At 38.0% G+C, this 19,932-nt stretch overlaps 1 protein-coding gene across 7 annotated transcripts in view; it reads left to right on the top strand.

Moving 5' to 3' along the window:
* SRPK2 (SRSF protein kinase 2) overlaps positions 1 to 19,932 on the top strand; it is a 156,281-nt gene that overhangs the window by 125,894 nt on the left and 10,455 nt on the right. For all 7 annotated transcript variants that reach the window (XM_068402434.1, XM_068402433.1, XM_068402439.1 and 4 more), the window contains 6 exons: positions 452 to 617; positions 2,728 to 2,753; positions 4,213 to 4,459; positions 5,415 to 5,903; positions 10,749 to 10,849; positions 10,950 to 11,057. In XM_068402434.1, coding sequence (XP_068258535.1) covers positions 452 to 617; positions 2,728 to 2,753; positions 4,213 to 4,459; positions 5,415 to 5,903; positions 10,749 to 10,849; positions 10,950 to 11,057 — 1,137 coding nt within the window. The remainder of the gene's footprint in view (positions 1 to 451; positions 618 to 2,727; positions 2,754 to 4,212; positions 4,460 to 5,414; positions 5,904 to 10,748; positions 10,850 to 10,949; positions 11,058 to 19,932) is intronic.

The raw sequence follows: 19,932 nt of genomic DNA, 5'->3' as shown, positions 1-19,932 counted from the left end.
CACATTTCCTGTTTTGCTTTTTATTATAATCAATTGTAAGATAGTTATTCACAAACCAGAATTCAGTTATAGTGTGCAGTACTTGCAGTGGTTTTTTTGGAATAACTATATTTTAAGCAATGAAGCAGTGAGCATCAGCCTTTCTGACTGAGCAGCCAAATTCCTTTTTCAAAGGAAGATATATCAAGTTTTTTTACACACGTGCGGATCAACTGAAGAACACTTGGGAAATGGAAGTCTGAGAACAGGTTGCAGTCATCAAGACAATTCAGCCAGCCAGCATCTTACTCATGAAAGTCTCAGTAACTGGGCTTATGAGCTAAATAAATTATCCTGTCAGGCCACATCTGGACTGCAGGCAGTCAGTTGAACATATCTCCACTAATAATAAATACATTTAGCTTGGTCTGGCTAATTAAAATAATTTTTTTAAAAATCCTTTCGTGATTAGGTACTTCAAGGTCTAGATTATCTACACAGCAAGTGCAAGATCATTCATACAGATATAAAGCCAGAAAACATTTTGATGTGCGTGGATGATGCCTATGTTCGTAGAATGGCTGCTGAAGCTACCGAGTGGCAGAAAGCTGGTGCTCCTCCTCCCTCTGGCTCAGCAGGTATGATAGATATTTAAATGATATGTAGTAAAGTTCCATCAGTATATTAATGCTAACTATTTTATTTAATGAAAATTAACATTTTAATCATTGCATGTGAAAAATGCATGCCTAATTAATTCTTATTCATGCTCTGGAAACTGTCAGGGAAGTGCTTTCTTCTCAGTTTTGCTTTGCACGTTCAATTTTTTGGGGTCCCCAGGTACAGAAAAAGATTTATTGGTATAAACTTACTCTTCTTGCACCTCACAAGTTTTAGTGGCTGGGTTTTAGCCACACTGGAGCCTTGCATCTCTAATATTGACAATAATTAATAATCTTACCTAAATTATGTGTCTAGTTCCATTACGAGCTCATCGGCGTCCTTGTGAAATTATCTGCCTTCTCATCAGTTATAACTTATTCTCAGAATGCAATGAAAAGTCTTAGAGTGCATAGTTTTTCGCTCGTGAAAATGGAATTTGTTGTACCTAACTGAATTTGTGATAAGCCCTTCTCCCTGGCACTGCATGTGAAATGTTTTATGTTAAACTTGCCAAGAGTTTAGATAGGAACTGTACCTTATGGTTAGCTAGGAGAAACCAAGGTGAAGAAGTTCACAGCAGTCAGTGAAGACAAACAAGGAGGAAGTGTGACTTTTCCAGGGATCTTTAGCACCATGGTTGCTGTTTATTTGCCAATCCAGCACACCAGCTACAGTCAGTGAAGAAATAGTAACATTTAAATACCCTTGTAATATTGTCAGAAAATATATTGCAGATTAAAATCTCTGAGGTACAATAAAGTACCTGCTATATCAGGAACAAATACTATGGTCAAAATCCATAAATATTTCACTGTGTTGTATATGTTAAGATGCAAAATCTTATAAATCATGAATATATTGTATTGAATTTTACATAATGTGTAATCACATAGCTAAAGGCTGTGTGTTATTTGTGTGGGAGGTAACTTGATTTTGTTCCTGCAGCCTTTGTATTGCTTCCTGACTTTAAAATAAATATTTTAAGGAATATATTGATTGAGTTCTTATTACACTTTGTTGTTAGCAAATTGTGGTTAAATCTATGGCTTACCACACAGGAGCTGACTATGTGTTTTCTTCACAGCATTTCAAGAATAAGTTCTGCATAATTTCCCTTTTTAGGGCAGTGATTGTACTCAAGTTTAAGAATCTTAAGTCAACCTTTTTGAAACCCTTGCCCTCTCAGGGGCATAGAACCAGTTTTTTCCCTGAACTTTTTCCGTGAAGTGTCTTTTATAGGTTCAGGAGGAGCTGAACCTATAAAAGAACTCTGAAGTCTCAATGTCTCCGTCTTTTATTTTGCATTTGTTAATTGCCATATGCCTGTGTGTCTGAAGAAGTTTGTGAGAGCTTCTCCTCCCCTGTTCAATTCCTCTTTCTCACTTCCACTTTGCCTCTGTCTCCCATGTTTGGTTATTTTTATTGGTTTTGATTATTTAGGGGTGGGTTATGTGGCTTGTATTGCTGTTCTGTGCATTTTCACAGTTAGTATTGTAATCTCATCAGACCTCGTCACTGATGGTATCCTTCCGAGAGATGCTTAGGAAGAGGTCCATGCTGGAGATGCTTTTTCTGTGGTGGTGTGCTTTTTACCATAGGCACTTCTTCATGCCTCCAGTTCTAGCAATCAGACTACATTGTTTCACAGTGAAGGAAACATGAATATTTGACTTTTCTGTTGAGTGCAACACAGTAGTCGTCTTTGTTGATAGTCCCCGAACTACTTAAAATCTGTACCTGCTCAGTCAGCTGACTACATATATTTCGTCTGTGACAACTCTGCTGTCATTTTTCTGTCCACTCTTTACTGATTCAGACTTTCCTTTCTGACTTTCATTAACTGTCTACCGACCACAACAGAGTGAACAGACATTGATGGTAGCTCCTTCCAATTCCACATGCTCTAGTGGAGACATCAAATGATTTCAGGCAGCAGGTACTTGTAAAGAGTAAAAAGTCTGACTGAAAAAAAACCCCACTGCTTATATTTAGTTAAGAATATTTTTACATCATTTCTACTACTTTGTGCTTTTACAGTTGTTTTTGTAAAAATATACCTTTAAAATTTTATTTTTTTCTTTTTAGTGAGTACAGCTCCACAACAAAAGCCTGTAAGTATTGTTATGTAATTCAAACTACTATCTTACTTTATGTGTTTCTGTAGGTATTAATAGCTATTAGGGTGTTGGTAGTCTTTACCCTTTTTAAAAGCTCCCTTTGAATAAAGCTTTTATCTTTCAAAGAACACTTTTCTTTTAATGTCTTTGGCCTTATCAGTTTTAAGCACAGTATTTCTCTGATGGAAACTCTCATAGACATATAATTCTATAGCTGTGTCAAAGAAAGTTAAGCATTGCTGTTTTCATCTCTCGAGGAATAATCCATTCTGTTCAAATCCTGACGAAAATGGGGGCATGCACTAAATACCATGCATTGCACATAGCTTAAGGACTTCGAGGTTTTAATCATCAAGGCCTTAAAGGAGAGGTTTTTTATGAGGTTTTAAAGATCTTTTTGCCATATACATATAGCAAATCACCAGGTCAAACCTGCTTTCTGCATCTGCAGAATAGATGTACAGAATGTGTGTAATTTCATTGGGCATACAACATGGATGAAAATTAACAGGATTGTGAAATTAACTGTCTGATTTTGACTGTCCCATAGCTTCTCTTGAAGGTAACGGGACTTACAGATAAACCTTTGAGAAAATAATATTTCCCTTTTTTCCTTGTACTTTCTTTTTTAATTATATGAGGATTTCTCAATGTGATATCTAAACAATGAATGAAAACTGGATAGATCTAGTTTATCAAATAGTAAAAATAGAAGTCAGAATTCAGTTAAAATACAAGAAACTGTTTCAGTCCTAGCTCAGATGTGTTAATTTTTCTTTTCCTTGTTATGGTACCTGAGTTTTTCAATCCTTACGTTCTATAAAATATGAAACTTCTCATAATGGCCATCTGTTGTTTGTGATTCATATGTTTTGAGCCAGAAGTGAATAATAAAAATGCTTTTCTTTCACAGGGAAATAGCGGAACAACACAGGATTTATTTAATATTCTTTACCATTTTCAATCTCTGACTCTTTCATATAACTTTTCTCAGCATACTTTTGCTGGTCATTACCTGCATTGTACAGAGAGAGAAATTGTGTATAAAATTTATATGTAAAAAATTAGATATGACAGCAGAATATCTTCCATGTGCAATATTATCTGTTGATCTAGATTGAAGTTTAAGATTATTGTGCTAGTCAAGATTATAGGATCATAGGAATTTTACTATGGCATCTTGGATATATTTTGCTCTTGTATCTAGTAAACAACCATGTAAAAAGATGTATAACTATGTAAGATTTTAATAGCTTTTTTTGCTTCATATAACCCTACATCGTTCTTGATTTGAAGTAAAATGGAAAAAGCAAAATACTTGCTATATTAATTGCCATCTGGTATTTTAAAATAAAAAGTAATCATACTGCAAGTGGATTTGGTGTGAGATGCCTTGAGAATAATTGTTCAGGTTTTTTTTTTTTGTTTTCTCTTGTTTGTATTAATATTTTAGGTTGGAAAAATATCCAAAAACAAGAAGAAAAAACTGAAGAAAAAACAGAAGAGACAAGCTGAGCTGTTAGAAAAACGCCTGCAGGAAATAGAAGAACTAGAGCGAGAAGCCGAAAGGAAAAAAATAGAAGAAAATGTAACCTCAGCTGTACCATCAAATGAACAAGAAGATGAGTACCACCCAGAGGTGAAACTAAAAACAGCTGATATAGAAGAGGTAGTAGATGAAGAACCTGGAAACGATGATGGTTAGTATTACCTGCTTTTATTGACCCTGAATTTACTGTTTCAGTAGGGAAAGTAATTGCATCATTGCATCTGATGCAATGAACAAAGTCTCCAAACTGTCCTACCTCATTAAATTTCATTTTCTCCTGTAGTTAAAATCATAACTATGAAGTCTAAAAAGGAAAAGTCAAACCTACTGTAGAAATCAATAAAAATATCAATAGCAATCTAGCTGCCAAATCCCACAAAAGAGCACACAGAAAATTCAACGGAACAGTCAGTTGTCATGCCGCATTAAGTGGCATAACCAAGTATCTTGGTGAGATAGAGGAAAAATAAGATGAATTTGTATTCTGTAACATTAAGGTAGTCATCCTTACTTTCCCCTTTTCTTGTTACAATGTATGTTGTAGTGATCTATTCAGGTAATAGTAATTGCAGCTTCTTCACTAAAATTTTTAAGATTCTGAAATTCTTGTTTAGTCCCGATGGTCTGGAGCATAATTGTTATGGTCCAACTCTGTTCCAGCTTCCCTGGTTTTCTTGTCAACTCTCTCCAATTCTGAGAAAAATGTAAATACTGAGACTGTTGTTTGGTTTGGTTTAGTTTTGTTCTGCTCTTACTGTAAATTTTCCTAGTTGTATGATGACTCCCTGTTTGATGCAGACTGAGTTACAGATTTGGGAAGCTTGCTTTCAAGACCTCATATATCTTTCCTTCATAACATTCTTCTCTTCTGAATTGTTCTCTCCTGAAAATTCCCATTGTTTATTTTTTACAACAGCCTCATTAGTTATTTCTTTCGCCTTTAATTTAGATTTTTAAGGTCTTTGCATATTTCAGTGATATTCAGTGTTTCCTTGTGTGATATGTCAGAAGTCAAGTAGTTACTGAAGAGTTGAAAATTATGAATGCCTAATTTCAAATGGTATATTGATGTATGATCTAATGGGTTGCTCATTGAAATTTTTCAGGTGAGGCAGATGATCAGGATGAAAAAGAAGACACAGAGAAAGAAAACACTGAAAAAGATGATGATGTTGAGCAGGAACTTGTCAACACTGACCCTACAGAGCCTAAATGGATAGAATCCCCCAAAACAAATGGCCATATTGCGAACGGCCCATTCCTATTGGAACAACAGATTGAAGATGAAGACGAGGAAGAAGAAGAATGTCCAAATCCAGAAGAGTATAATCTTGATGAGCCAAATGCAAAAAGTGATTACTCTTATAGCAGCTCCTATGAACAGTTTAATGGTGAATTGCCAAATGGACGTCATAAAATTCCTGAGTCACAGTTCTCTGAATTCTCAGCTTCAGTGTTCTCTGGGGCTCTAGAGTCTGTAGCTTGTGGTTCTGCTGTTTCTGAAGGATCAACTGTAACAGAAAGAGAGGAGAGCAGCCCATCTCATGACAGGAGCAGAACAGTTTCAGCTTCAAGCACCGGGGATTTGCCAAAAAGTAAGTATTCCTCCTAGAGGCATATACCATGCTTGAAGTCTCTTGGAGCTGTAGGTGATGTCATGTAGAATGAGCAGTGGGGTTAAACCTTATGTGTATGTTTTATCTGTGTTCTGTGACAAGTGTATGAAGATTTTACTTCTTATTTGTTTTGGGTATTTTGGTGAAAATTCAGTACCAAGCCTTATGGGTAGGCTGTCACATACTTCTTTGAGTAGCACAAATGGACCTTTCAATAACAGATGAGAACTCGATCACACCATTTCCCTGACTTCGATTGAATACTAGGTCTAGCACTTCTCAGTGACATTGGCTTTTCTCTGCCTACAGGTGAAGTGTTTTAAATGTTTTTAGTTTCTGAGTTGTTGCCAAACCTACTAATGTCGTGGCCTGCTTCATGCTTGAGTCTGAAGAGTGCCCACTGAAAAGACAATGCCTGTGTGCCAGCCTCTGCAGTCAGAGCAATCTGCAGACTGCTCCCAAATGCTCTTTCCTAGGCACTCCCCAGGCTTGGGAAGGGGAGGTGGCATATGGGGTCAGATTAACCATAGCTAGAGCTGGGTTTACAGCTGCAGCCCGCTGCTGGGAACCCTTTTTTCATTGCTGGCTGATTTCATCGTCTTGGTTTCGTCTACACTGAACATTCTGCTCATTGAATTGTATATCGTATGAATGCAAAACCTCAATTATGGTTATTTTAAATTTATTTAATCTTAGAAGACTTTTGGCAAAAAGGCAGAGCAGATATCTAGAAACGAAGAGGAGTCTTTTAAGTTAGTTTGGTCCCAAAGCATTCTGGTGAATTTTGACCTCCTAGGACCAGGTTTTAAGGAAAAGCAAATGTATTTGTTCTGAATGGCTTTCAGAAATAGAGGTGGGGGAAAAAGCACTTTTGAGTTAATGAAAGACTTTTGTCTAGTAGCATGGGTGTGTATTACGTTAAAAAAAGAGGCAAATAAGTGGAATAGAAAGGCAGGGGTTAGGTTAAGAAAAAACTGTAATAGTCTCATTAAAGGCAATAGCTTAGCTAAGCTTACTTTTAAGTAAATTGGATTATTTTTCTTGCATTCAAACCTGGGAGTTTGATAGATGCAGCTTGGAACACAGTACAAAAGCATTCTTGTTAAATTCAAACAAATCTACCATCCTAAATTTTAAGAGGAAAGCAGAACTTGTTTTTAAGCGTGTTAGATCAGTTACTGTAGATGAAATATTTGCACTGAGAGGTCAGTCTACGCAGGGAAGAGAAAAGGAAGTTTATAGTTGCAAGTAAGCGTTATTCCTGTGGTTAAAGGGCAGAAGGTGATCATGAGATCATGTAACCTGACTTTCTTTTATAACAAGCCAGTGACACACCATGTATTAAGCCTGGTAACCTTTATGTTTGGCTTAAAACATGTTTTACAAAAAGATACCTGCTCTTGATTTGGACAACCGAAATGATAAAAAATCTAGTGTGGTTGAAGTGTGTTCCAGTGTTCAGTACTCAGAATTGTTTCAGAAGAATTGTAGCAAGTTTGGATTTGTCTGGCTGCAGCTTCTAACTATTACTTCTTGTTACATCTTTTCTCAGTCATGTTCAAAAATTCCGTATTATGCTGTATTTTCATTCATTAATGGTTCTTGTCTGTTTCACAGTTCCTCTCTTAACCTTTCATTAAAACTCAACAATACGAATTCTTTATCTTTGTAAGGCATGTTGCCAACACTCAGCTCATTATGGCTTTTCTGTATTCAGCATAGGTTTGGACATTTAAATTCTGGTCACCACAACTGCTCAGATCCAAAACTTTTGCCTGTAAATCCTGTTTATTGAAGACAGGGAAGGTGAAATCTTGGTGTCATAGCAAAGAGCTGGATTTTTGCCATTGAATTAAATAGCTCCAGGGTATTACGCATAGGTTTTATTTATAGCGCCAGTGGCTAAATGATAAATATATGAGTTTCAACTTTAGTAAAGAAAATACTGAGAGACTAAATGTGTAAGCAGGTAGAAGAAAATGAGATGGCTTAGGAGAAGATCACCAAGCCTGCATCAACATTGTCCCAGATAAAGTTACTAAATTTAAATAGAGATGTATTGAAAAATGCGAGTGAGTGTATTTCTTGGTTTAAGACTTTAGAAGAGCAATTCACACAGTTTATTACAGAATCTGGTAAGATAATCTGCAGGTAGGCAAGAAATGTGAAATAAAGTACAATTGAGTAGAGCTGTATTTCTGGAAAATGTCAAGATCCAGGCTAATAAGTCCATCTCCTTAAACATCTCCTTACTCCCTTAAACAATGTACAGTAGATTCTTAGGTGCCTGGTAGCCTCTTCCTTTGTGCTGCTGGCAGTATATAAGCAGAAAGCCTCTACTGCAGTTTTCCCGGGGTGATGTATAAAATCCTCATGCCTCCAGAGAGTAAAGCCGGTTTTGTCATCATGGGAGAAGTTTATCTCTGTAGCTGGAGAAACAAACCTACTTTATTCCTCCTTGATGTTATCTCATCAGGAGTAATTTACAGACCTTTTGAGCAAAGAAAGAAGAAAGACAGTGAATTCACCCACAGCTCACTTCTTCCTCAGAAAGAGGAAGAGCTGAACGTTGCTAATATTAACGGCATCAATAATACTATTGGGTTAAACAGTAATAAAACAGATTAAGTTATTTAGAAAGAAAAAAGATACAAGACTTACAGGCTATTCAGTATTTTTAAATGGTGCTACTTTTTCACTGCAACTTTAGTGCCCTTCCCTTATACAGAAGTAAACTTTATTTGTTCCTTTCTGTCTAGGCATTGCTATACATTATTAAGTAACATGGTCTCATCTTACTTTTTCAGGATACTTGCCTCAGTGCACAGACCAATTTATGTTCAGTGGATGAGCAGCTATTAAGTTTTTTTCTTTTTCAAGTTTTCACTGCGTGACCAAGTGCCCTTAAGATAGATCTATTAATTTCCTCATGACTCTCCTCCTCATTCTGGTGTTTAAATGTTTACTAAGTATACTATCATGCTGAGTCTGTGAGAAGAGGAGGTGATATTTCTCAGTTTTACAGAACTAGGACACAAGAAAGTGAAAATCAGAAATGCACACTAATTTTGTGCTCAGGTTGAACTCCTTTGGATGCTTTTTTGAGAGTACTTGCTAAAAAGTACGTTCCTTCTGACTTCACTTTCAGTTGTTGAATGGTCCACGTTTTTCAAATTCAGAATCAAAGGTCTCATATTCATCTCTTGGAAAATATGGGACATAAACTTCATGAGTTCCTGAGAAAAATACAACAGTGGAGGCACTTGCCTATTACCTTGTCGGGTCCCTCTGTTAGAAGGAGGTTGAAGAAAGCTGTTTTCCAATGTCATATTCAGATATCTTACTGATGAGGCTTTTCTCCCCCTTTCATTCTGCTTTATTTACTGCAGTCCTTCACATTCGACAAGACGTGTGGGAAGGATTTATCTAGCACTTTTTTTTTTTGGCCAGGGCTACTGAATTGAGAAAGGACCTGTTATTTCATGAATAATGCATGTGATTGTGTTTAAAAAAAAAAGAGACTGTACTATGCAGCATGCTTGTAGGAAGACTTTAGGCTTACTAGTTTCTGTCTTTTAAGTGCTGGATTGCAACCTTATTGTCTCAGTGTATTTTACTTTTATGCCCTCTGTTGTTGCTTTTTTTAAACTTGAGTCTTGGACTTCATTCCAGCTTTTTTTAGAGGACTGTTTTGTTGAGGTTACTGCCCCTTCTATCTTCTGCCATTTAGTCCTGTCTTTTCTTTCCTTCTCTCCCTTGGTGGATCCTGCCACTTTCTGTTCTAGTTGGCCAGTATTTCAATGCCCTGATGGCGCATTCAGGCTTGCTGTCCCAGCAGTTGGAGATACTCATCTGATTTCAGTCACTCCTAACTCACCATTAGATGTCTGTATTTTTTCTCCTTGTCCCATGTCTGGTGCATTTTCCTCTTCGACGTCTTACACCAGTTTAACAGATCATTCTATCCCCATTGGAGTCACAGGTGCCTTTTGGATCTAGTACCTCTTTCTTACCTTACCGCTAGTAGCTTTGGGACAAGGAAACGGAGTTGAATCCTCTGCTGCTGTGTGATTTGTGGAATCTGGTTCCGTCTTCCACGTTCAAGTCAATCTGCTTGCTTTTCAATGCAATTTAGGAGCTAGCAGGTGGTATGTCAAAACAAAGAAAAGCAGTAGTCCTCCAGTGTTGTATGTTAGAATCACCAATGGCCCAAGAGCCTCTAAAGATTGCAGCATTAGTTAGATTAAACTTCTGCCTTTTTAGTCTGGCTCATACTCAATGCAAATAGGACCTTCAGAGAACTTTGATTCAACGCTGAATTATCTTTGAAAGGGGTGACAGTCCCCTAGGCTCTCAAATTAGCCAGGTTTTTGTGAGTCTTTTTCCCCTTGGGACAGGTTAAAAAAAAAAAAAGAAAAAATCCAGGCAAATTTTATTTACGTTAGTCAAGAATTGAAGTGGAGAATTTGTTTTCTCAACCAAACTGTTCCAAGAATGTATCTTTCATGTGGAGTTCTTGGGGTTTGAATTTTAACATTTTCTGCCTGAATCTATTCTTGGAAACATATGCACTGTCTTTGCTTAGAAGGTCCTCTGAATATTCTAATAATAGACATTTGGCAGTTAAAGAATGCAAAAAATTTGCACTTGAGATGTAAGGTAACAAATCCTATTTATGTTGCTTTAATTTCTTGTAACATTCAGCAAATGATTTTGATGTCTTCAATGTATCACAAAACTGGATAAAATGTCAAGGCAAAACTGCTTAGAGGTAATGAATAGTATGTTGAAAATATTAACTATTCTGCATTTTGCTTGTGTTAGCAAAAACTCGTGCTGCTGACTTACTGGTGAATCCACTGGACCCAAGAAATGCAGATAAAATTAGAGTTAAAATTGCTGACCTGGGGAATGCCTGCTGGGTGGTAAGTATAACTACATCATTTTAGCTATTTAGCCTTCACGGATTAGAACAGGCCTTTTTATTGTTCATTTTTTCCATTAATGTGGTTCTTTCTATTTTAGCATAAACACTTCACAGAAGACATCCAGACAAGACAATATAGATCCATAGAGGTTTTAATAGGAGCAGGTTACAGTACACCTGCTGATATCTGGAGTACAGCATGTATGGTAAGAACAATACAATGTGTATTTTGCAAGAATAAACCTCCTAAAAGCAGTTGTTTATTTAGTGAGGAAACCTGATGAGGATGGTTCTGACATTTTGACACAAATATGTTATCATAAATTATGTTGTATCAGATAGCTACTGATTATTTTTCCCCTTTATTTCAATTTCTCAAGCATTTTTAATCAAAAGGAAGTATTTTGGAGGACATTTCTAATTTTCATTTGATGCATTTTAAACTTGCAGTCAAAAATATGCATGTTTGGAGGGAAATATATGTATATTTTCAATGTCAGAGTCTAACTGAAATAGTAGGACAGCATGTTTCCTTTCCGTCTTAGAATCTATGTAACTGTTTGCTGTGTTTCCATTCCTTTTTTTTGCATAAAGTAGCAAAACAGTTAAATACTTCAAATTCTTGCCAAGTGCAGTGAAAACATTCATCAGATTAGGCTTGCAAATCACAGCTTTAGATTCTAAACTTCGAAGAGAAGGTATTTGGTTTATTAGTAAAATATGTGGTAACATTCTGTAGAATTAGTTTTAACATGGTAAAACTGAAATTCAGTATTTTTAGAAATCTTTAAAGAGTAGAAAAAGTAAAAATCATTCAACTTTCTGAAACACTGTTATTTCTTTGAGGACAAATAAGCTTGCATCTCATTAAAGATAGTTTTGGAAATGCATTTAGAAATATCTTTGTCTATTTTAAAAGTGAAAACTTTCAAATCTTTATATTTTACAAATACATGTCTGAAAAGAGTAAGTGTGTGAGGAGGAGGAGAAGACTCAAATACTAGACACAGTTTGCAGACGTGGGTGATGAGAAGAATTGAAGAGCTCAGAGGGAGAGGAGGAGGATTGAAAGGAACATAAAATCCTACAGATATTATAAGCTCAGCAAACCATGTGTTGGAAGTAACTAACCCATAAGTAAAATCGCAACTGTATTTTCTCTGGGGTTTAATACTAGCTTTTGCTTTAGTACACAGAAAAGAACATCCATTTCCAAATTTACTCTTCCATTTGGGGACAAAATGTAGAATTTTTCTATTATATTGAAAGCATAGAAAGTATTCCACAGTTTTGATCCTTCATTCTTTGAATGATTCTTCTCTTAACTAACTGCAAAATTACTACAGACACTTTTCATTCCTTTAACCTGATATTTTGTAAACCTCAGTTGAACTTGATACCTTCTTACAGTATTGAATACCCTGTATTTGTCTTCCTTTAAGGTTGTACCTATCCCCTGCTAGTTTTCTATACAGTCTTGTAGCTAAAGCCACATAAAAAAGGCTGAAGTCCATCTAGAATTGTGTTTAAAGAAAGTGGGGTACTTAACAGCAACATCACATATATACTATAATACTCTTACAGTACTTGAGGTCTTCTAGACCCTTACACTTTAATTCTTTTCCATGTTACATAAGTGTTACTGCTTCCTTCATGCGAGTCCTTTCTCAAACTCAAGAAAAAAAAAGCCTAAAGAATCTCTGCCACTAGGGGTATCTTAATTCAGATTCACAATTATTTATGAAATTTCAGTATCTTAATGAGAAAATTATACTTCTGCTTTTTTGTGATGTTAGCTCTAAAGATAGTAAAGCATTTGAGGCAGAAACACTGGAATTATGTCTTCTGCCTGAGACTTCAGGTTTTTGCCCATAAAAAATGCTGTAGAAATTTTATAATCTTACAGCACTGACATGCAGTTGTTGAATTCAGTTGTCGTCATTGTATAGTCATGTAAAAAATAGAAATCAGTCTCTCAAGCTCACCCCAAACATTCATCATTTCAAAACCCCTCAGGATCTGCTTTCATTCCTGTATGGTTGAGAAAATGGGTCAGAGCTCTGTGAGTGCTGATCCTGTATCAGATGGAAAACAGCTCTGAGGTGGGGATTGACTTGAAGACCTTAACAGCATGTTCTGCAGGGGACTTGTAACAGAGATTGACGGCCAGGGAAACATTCCTGATGTGGAACTGCAAACTCCCAATTCACATATTTAAGTTGTCATTGGAAATCATGATTTGATTCTCTCCAATCCCTAAAGCAGCCAAGAACTGTGAAGTACTGAAGTGTTTTAGTGCCATTGTAGTCCCACTTGCTTTCTCAAGTCTGGTTTCCTTGTTGTACCTGTGGTTCAGAAAATGCCCTTCTGGGTTGTCTTGCTCTTGTTTCATATTTAATTCTCTTTATTCCATAATGTTTACGGCTAACGTGTCTTTTCAAAAGGATTGTCTGCTGGAGCAGGAGCTGGACATGTTGTTTATTTTCAGCCAAAATACAGCTCAGATACCCCATTAGCCATGTTGTCCAAGACTCTCAAAGGAGAGCAGGGAGACTTCTTTGTCATATTACTTTGCTTGTACAACAAGGCCAAAGTCATTAGGGACATTTTTGGAAGCAGTACTATGCGAGATGAGTGTTCCAGCAGTATTGCCATGACCTTTTTCGTGTCACGTTTCCATGATTCCATACTTCACCCAATGTGACAGTACCAAGCAGACATGAAGTGATGTCCTACCAGCTGACTCTATATTGATTGCATATGGTATTTTTCATTTCCTGCTTTTTAAAAATAAAATGTAAAAAAGGTTGTTAATTAAGGAGTAGCTATATGTTATTTAGTGACCTAAGTTTGAGGTTGTGTTCAGGTTAGGTAACTAATTGCTCTGATTATGTCCACCTGTCGGAAATACTACATTTGTGAATGGGTAGGAAAGGTGCCATGTGGCTTTGCAGTGGGAGCCACGTTACATAATTACAGATCATGTCCTTTATTCTGATCATGATTTTGACTTTGGATGAGCTTTCTTGTCTCAATTTATCTACTGAATGATAATGCACATATTGCAAAAGTGTGTGCCTAATATGAATGATGTGAATTAACGTGAATGCAAAGTGTAGTAAGGTAGTATCAAAGCAAAGATGAGACATTATGCTTTTAAAACCCTTACTCGCAACTGAATCACTGAGCTAGTTCTCTGAACTGGCGCTGAAAGAGGGTTCAAAATATTTTGACCTCATTTGTGTGCAAATACGTCTTGTAGATCTGTGTGTACCTACAACCTTCAAATAGGAGATTTCTGACCAGGATTCTCACAGAGACTGATCCTCCTCCATCTGTGTAGCTCTTGCTTACAAAAGACCTGCTGCTTCAAAATCGTGGTCAGGTTCTCCATCTCAGTGGGAAGTTTCTTTCACAATGTGACTGCCAAACTCTCCTGAATGGGCTTGCTTATAAGCAGTCCAGAACACTCTGCTTAGCAGTAAACAGCACACATGGAGACTGCTTAGCTTGCAAAATAGAAAAGATTCTTCATCTGTTACATATCCACTACTGTGTCAGATACTGTACATAATGTCTCAGTTTTTAAAAAATGACAATAAAACCAGACCTTTCTTTGATTTAGTTCAGGGTCCATAGAATTTCCATGTCAGAGGTTGACCTCCAGATCTGTACATAAAACACCTTAATCTTTTCATGTGTCCTGGCTAGTAGATTTTTATGAAGGACTACTTGGAATGCATGGGACCAAGATTCACTCAAGGTCTTAACTTGGTCATGTGCTTTATGGATCTCCATTGGAGCCTAAGGTTTTTCACTGCCTTTTGCTTGCTAATGAAATACTTGCTCACTGGGAATAGCATTGACTATGAGAATAGCAGAGCTACTGGTTCTTATACAGGCTTGTATTTATGGCATAAAGTGTTAAGCACAGAGGTTGTGTTTTGTCACAGCAGCAGCAGACTGTCCTTTTTCATCATACCATTCACTCATCAATTTTACTTAGTCTTTAGTAATGAAGATGGAGATGATGGTGATGGATGTTTTTAAACAAAAGCCTCTGATAACAGTGCCCTGAGTGTGCAAAGCATCTGTGTTCATGTGTGCACAGCAACTTTCAGAATACCCCCCGCCTTAGGAATTTGGCTTTTAGGACATGGTATGTTGTGTTTATGTGGAGTGCTCTCCTCACCTGGGCTCTGCTAATACAGGTTGGCTTTGTCTAGCCTTCGGCTCCATGGTCTTGATTCAGCTTCCGGGAAAGAATAGTCCTGTTTTACTTGTATTGTCTTTACTATGGGAGCAGCCAGAGATTCTGATCAGGATTACTTGTGCTGGAAGTGTACATAAACAGAGCCGTGTAAGAACTCTACCCAAGTAGTGTATAATACAAGAGAAACAGTGCAAAGGAGGGAGAAATAACTCAGTGCTGATAACCTTACAGTTCTGTTTCTTTTGGTGTTATGTCAGTGAATAAGTAGCATTGTAAGCCAGCAGCCTGAGCTGCATCTTCTAATTTTAGATTATTCGGCATGGCCCAGTTCTTGTGCCCCAAACCTCTTTGAATCAGATTTAAAGGATGAGAGGGAGTATCCTCAGGCCAGTACCAGTCCTCTGCTCAGGTGATCTGAGTCTCAGAGTCTTTAAGAAAAAAAAAAAAAAAGATGGGGGAAAAAAGAGGGTAATGCATATCTTTAGAGGCTTATAATCAGTGCACACACAATGTGCTGTGAAACTAATGAAATAAGTCAGATGCCAGTGGGCTTTTCCAGACTATGACAGAGTTGTTCGCTTGTTCTGTACTCAGCAAAGAATGCAACAAAGTGTAGATTAAATTTTTTGCCAGACTTTGGTGACCTAGACCTGAGTGATTGTTCGCTGGACATCTACAAGTTTTGCTAAGGAGATCGCACAGTGCCCTTTCTTTTTCTTTTAACAACGTATCCTATTTAAGTGGGATACTCAGCTGCTCTTGTGGAAAGCTAGACACTGGGAATCTCTCTCCACATGTATTAAAATCTAGAAAATTCTATATTCCCTTGCTGTACTAAACCCTATTTTAATTATGCCAACAGGGAGATGCATCTCTCATTTTCACCCAAAAAAAGGGAAGAGAGTTGGAGCCAGCATTTGACAGGATTGAAACCACCCTTGATCATTTAATTTTATCAGGCTGAATTTCCACATTTGCAGGATCGAGAGGGTTGCTTTCTGTGGAGCAGAAACTGAACAGGCACTGCATGATTTAGCATTTCCTAAATCTCAGAAACCATGGAACACAGTACTCCACTGCTGCTGCCAAGAAATCCTGGCAAGATAAGGGAGTTAGTACTGGCAGACGGCATCCCTTTCTATTGCTCCTGGAAATGACTGCAAGCACCATGATTCCACTGCTTTTCCTCGTTAATGCTCTTTGGATTTGAGACAGGAAAAGCACCTGAAATGATGAGTCTCATCATCTGACTTTTGTTGTTCGTTGTGTACAGTCTTGTTTGAGCTGCGGGGAGGAGATGACTATGTCACAAGCTAGGACATCAACAAGACTATGTTTTTAACACTTATCACAGGTGGCTTTTGTGGTGAGTTGTGATTCCGGAAATATCTTCTTTTTATAATAAGAACTAGCGAATAGATCATAGCTGCAGATCAGCAGGAAGTCAGAGAAGAAGAAAATTGTACTTGCTGTTTTGTCTACCCAAAGAGAATAGAAATGATGAAAGAAAATACTACTGGGATGAGAGGGAAAGGGGGCAGGCAAATAGCTTTCAAAATAAGGGAGATGCTATTAAAAGGCGAGCAAGCTTCTAGGAGTGTTTTTTATTTGTTTTCTGTTATGAGCATTTCTGTTCCTGTGAGAGAACTCGGAGGGACAGAATAAAGAATGAGCAGAGTATAGTAACTTATAATGTTAAAATTAAACCTACATTTAAGTGCTTGTGGTTCAGCCGCCAGTTTACTTCTTTGCATAATGTCCTCTAATGTGAGGTGGAGAGGTAACTGTCCTTAACTACTCTTCCTGTGTTGTAAGCAGGGACAAAATGATTATGTCTCCATGGGATCATGAGTATCATCATGCTTGTATGTGTGAGTGGCACATACTGAAGGTGTGATGACAAGCCTCAGTCTGCACAGACGCAGTATTTTAAGGAAAAATGTAAAAATCAAAAATCTGGTTGAGAGAAAGCTTCAAGTGCACATATTTTTCAGTAGGCAGATAGAGTACAAAATGCTGTTATTAATTACTGCACACCCTTTTTGAAGGTGGTGGGTGGACAACCTGAAACATTCGAAAGAAAATGACTTTCCAAAGCAACCACTAAGCATGTCCATGATTCTGAGATTGTAGTACAGCAAATAATAGAAACCTTTTTCCTGTTCAAGCATCCCATGTGCATCTGTCTTGTATATCTGGCCTTTCTTACCAGGCACTAACCGTACAAAATGCCTTTTATGTTCTTTCCTTTTCTGCTCCTCAGAGGACGATGTCCAGGGGAGAACAAACAAACTGTCAGCTGGTGTGTGTATCTCAAAAAGCTTTTTGCTCGTCTTTCCATGCTCCCACTTACCTGTGGAAGAGCGTTCTTAAAACTAAGCCAGTTTTTAAAGCAGCTACAATCTTCCCATTCACAGCTCTTCATTTCAGCTGGGGCAGAGAAACTCTGGCCAAGAGCTAGATCTTGTCTGTCAAAACAGTAATTCTGGCCTGTAGCTTGTCCTTTTTCAGCTGGGGCTTCATAAGAGGAATTCAGGGAGGCTGATGCAGTCCAAGTGAATTGTTCTTCCAGTCTTCTCCCAGAAAGCTTTCCCTAGGCATGCATCCATTTTCAGTCACCAGATTGAGTACACAGCTGTCACAGTGAAAATGGAGCTATTTCCAACTATGTGATTAGACATGGATCCATAGTACATGATTGTGATGCCAACAGTTTAGTATTGTGGTAGGTTCGTATACAATCGTGTGGCAGGAGAGGAATCATAGCCTCTCCAGAGCCTACAAAAGCACCAGTGTGACCATTTATATGAAAGGTTTTCCATCTGCAGATGGAGAAAAGCAGTCTAGACACTTTTTCTGCAATAACCTTAGGAAAGGGTAAGTAGCGATTGCCAGTACAGTCAGTGAGGATGGATGATTGCCTTGGGCTTTTGTGCCATATGTTGAGTGTGCTGTATCTCATTTGTTATCTCCATATAATAATTGAAATGCTGATTTCTGTTGAGGTAAATGTCAACATTAAGTAAAAAAAGATCATGGTAATTCAAAGTCAGTTTCTGTCAAGAAACTAGTTTTATAACTGAATATTTTCAAAGGGAAAGTAAGTAAGTACTGGTTAATCTGTATTTGTAGCATCATAGAAATAATAGCCAAATTTAGGTTGAAAGGGATCTCCAGTAGTCTACCTCCTGCTTGAACCAGGGTTAATGTCAAGGTTAGGTGAGGTTACTCAGAGCCTCATCCAGTTGAGGTGTTACATATCTGTCAGGACGGCATTTCCACAGTCTTTCTGAGCAGCCTGTCCCAGTGCTCAGCCAGTCTCCCTGAAGAATTTTTTTCCTCGTATCTGGTTGGGATTTCCCATCTTGCTGCTTATGTCTGTTCTCCATTGTCCTTTCATTGAGAAGAGTGTATCTTGGTCTTCTCTGTTACTGCCTTTCAGGCAGTGAAGTGCAGCAATTAAATCGCTCCTTCTCCTTTCCTTCTCCAATCTGAACAAACACAGCCCCACCAGCCTCTCCTCCTGCATCCTCTGTGTAGCCCCCTAACATCTTAGAGGTCTTCCCTGGTCTTTCTCCAGTTTGGCAGGGTCTCTCTCATACTGGTGGTCCCAAACCGGTTGCAGGTCTCAAGATGCAGATGAGAATGCTGAGGAGAGGGGAAGTCACTTCCCACTGAGGGCTAGTAACGTGCTTGTTCCGTACAGCCCAGTTTGTGGTTAGCCTTCATTACCACGAGAGTGCACTGCTGACCTGGGTGCAACTTGCTGACCATCAGGGTTTCCACCGCCTGATTTTATCACAAGAGTGTCAGTGACTTATGAGTTGGAGACTGGGTGGCTTTATGTTGGGTGCGAAGTGTCAGTGAGTACTGAGAAGTGCTCAGGAAGTCCAGACCAGCACTGCATTGCCAGAACTGTAGTTGTGAGTACCAGCAGCAGAGAGCTCTTGTTTTGGTGGCACTGACTCAGTAATGGGACTGCACTGCTTTCTGGTGCACCACACCTTTGGACATCAGCTTAAAGAGCAGAACAATTCCGACTGATTCAGTCCAGAGGTGTCATTGTCCTTCTTATTGCTATTTACCTGCTTATTAATGCTGATTCTTCTACTTTATGATAAAAACCTAGGTCAAGGATTTATTCTTTATTAATGAGGCCCAAGTAATTTAATTTATCTTTTGCTATGTAGCCAGTCCATCCTACAAATATCTAGGAACCTATTACCAAGTTGCTACAGATGATAACCTGTGAGACTTTGTCCTATATGAATGCTAAGAAGTATTATCACAGGTATTTATCGCAGCACCCAAAAGGTAAGGCTGTCTCTGGGGTGTCCCTGTGTGCATCTGAGTCAGAAGTTTCTTCGTTCTCAGTGCAGAGTCCTTTAAGGAGAGTCAGGAAATCAGATGTCTGAGACACTGTGGCTCCAGCCCATGCTGGGCCTGGAGTCAAAGCTATACAAAAAGGAAAAAAGCAGCAGCAGCATCATTTTGAAAAGCTTTCGTTTCTCTTTGGCAAAAGGGTAGTATAAATATCCTGAATCTATGAGAGCTTGCAGCTCTTACTATATACAAACAGATCTAAAAGTCAGTGTATCACAGTGGTGTGCTTACTTCTTGTGCTTCTGTGTGAACAGTTTTTGCAGTTTCTCGAATTTAATCTCTTTAGTCCCACACAGACATATCAAGGTATTAATACTTCATTTTTTGGGACAAAAGCTGTATTCTTTTGGAGTCTGCCTTTGTGGCTAAATTCAGCTACATTTCCGTTGTTCTGCAGGAGTCTGTGTTAAACAGCAATGAGGTTCTTGATGTCCTCAGAAATCAGTGCCATCAGCATGTGTTCCTAGGAAAAGCTGGTCCAGCTC

Source organism: Nyctibius grandis, chromosome 5 (assembly GCF_013368605.1).
Source record: "Nyctibius grandis isolate bNycGra1 chromosome 5, bNycGra1.pri, whole genome shotgun sequence".
Classification (NCBI taxonomy): domain Eukaryota; kingdom Metazoa; phylum Chordata; class Aves; order Nyctibiiformes; family Nyctibiidae; genus Nyctibius; species Nyctibius grandis.
The sequence above is the reverse complement of the archived record's forward strand: the minus strand, read 5'-3'. Positions and strand labels throughout refer to the sequence as shown.